The 1,204-nt window shown below is 49.7% G+C and overlaps 1 protein-coding gene across 1 annotated transcript; it reads right to left on the bottom strand.

The window, feature by feature from the left end:
* Positions 1-67: 67 nt before the first annotated feature.
* Pmar_PMAR015220 (hypothetical protein) lies at positions 68-1,074 on the bottom strand (the record flags this gene model as incomplete). Its single annotated transcript, XM_002768300.1, has 6 exons — positions 68-93; positions 174-344; positions 480-650; positions 699-801; positions 852-962; positions 1,012-1,074. 6 exons carry the CDS (start codon positions 1,072-1,074, stop codon positions 68-70), a joined length of 645 nt encoding a protein of 214 aa, XP_002768346.1.
* Between the last annotated feature and the right edge of the window lie 130 nt (positions 1,075-1,204).

Raw genomic sequence — 1,204 nt, forward strand, 5'->3', positions numbered from 1 at the left:
GCCTACACTGATGCCTCTCTTCCTTTGGATCTCCTGTATAAACTCCTTCTGACTAGTAAGGGAGTCTTCACGCCAATGAGGGCCCGCCCAAGGCTGCATAGACTCATCAACCACCACCCAACTGTTGCCGTCACACGTCTCAGAGATGTACCTAATAACACTATGACTTTGACTCTCCTCGCAGTCATACTCTTTGATCTCCTCAACGTGCATATAGTCGCCTGTGGGATTGCAGGGGTTCACAATGCTCGTCAGCTTAGCACCACCATCAGACCAATGCAGTTCGGCACGACCAGCGTTGGTTGCAGACCGACGATACTCTTGATACTGAGTGGTGAATGGACCTGAATTAAAAAAATGACATGAAGAACTGAGTAGTCGAGTTGGAACACGTGGAAAGTCCATCAGAGAAATAGGCACGAGTACATGAAACGGTCGAAAGATATCAGGCATCTTGTGAAACGAAGATTCTTGCTCACCCGGTCTCCATTGACCCTTCGGGGCCAACCTCGATATCATATCGATCATCTCACTAGCGCCGTTGCCCAACAGCAGACGGGAGCGCATGTCAGCTGAGTCGTGAGGAGAGAGGAACTCGGCCAAGTCAGTGATTGCTGGCTCGAAGTCACTCGGAGGATAATGCTCGATGGCTGACCATCAAAGGTAACTTCACCGCGCCACAAAATTCACAACGCTACTCAGCAACGCCTCCTTAGCAGCTTCCAGTGCCTCAGATACCGGACCAAGACCATTCGTGGTGACCGAGAAGTCCTCAACAAGGTTGCCGATCTCCGACCACTCCTGACGAGCAACACCATAAACGACCATCACCACCCACAACCAAAGCCTACCTGCCCTCCGTGTGGCGTCTGTGTCTTCAAGTCCCACTTACTGACCTTCTCAGCGTCAACAACATCACTACTAGTGGCTGTGGTCTCAGAAATTACCGACCCTTCAGAAGACTGACAACAAGCCCTCAAACTGGTAGTAAAATATATACAAGTAACCTACGCTCCTGTGCAAAGCGAACTCCTTTTTCTCTGGAACGTCCTTAGTGTTATTAATGCTGTTCATAACGTGGCCTTTTTTATATCGAGTGATACGCACAACGAGCTCTGGTGAAGGAACGACTGATTACTCCGTAAACTTCTGGTTGCATAAAACAGGTTCTCGCTTCCGAGCGGAACCCTGCGAGAACGATAAG

This window comes from Perkinsus marinus, assembly GCF_000006405.1.
Source record: "Perkinsus marinus ATCC 50983 genomic scaffold scf_1104296968808, whole genome shotgun sequence".
NCBI classification, from domain to species: Eukaryota; Perkinsozoa; order Perkinsida; family Perkinsidae; genus Perkinsus; species Perkinsus marinus.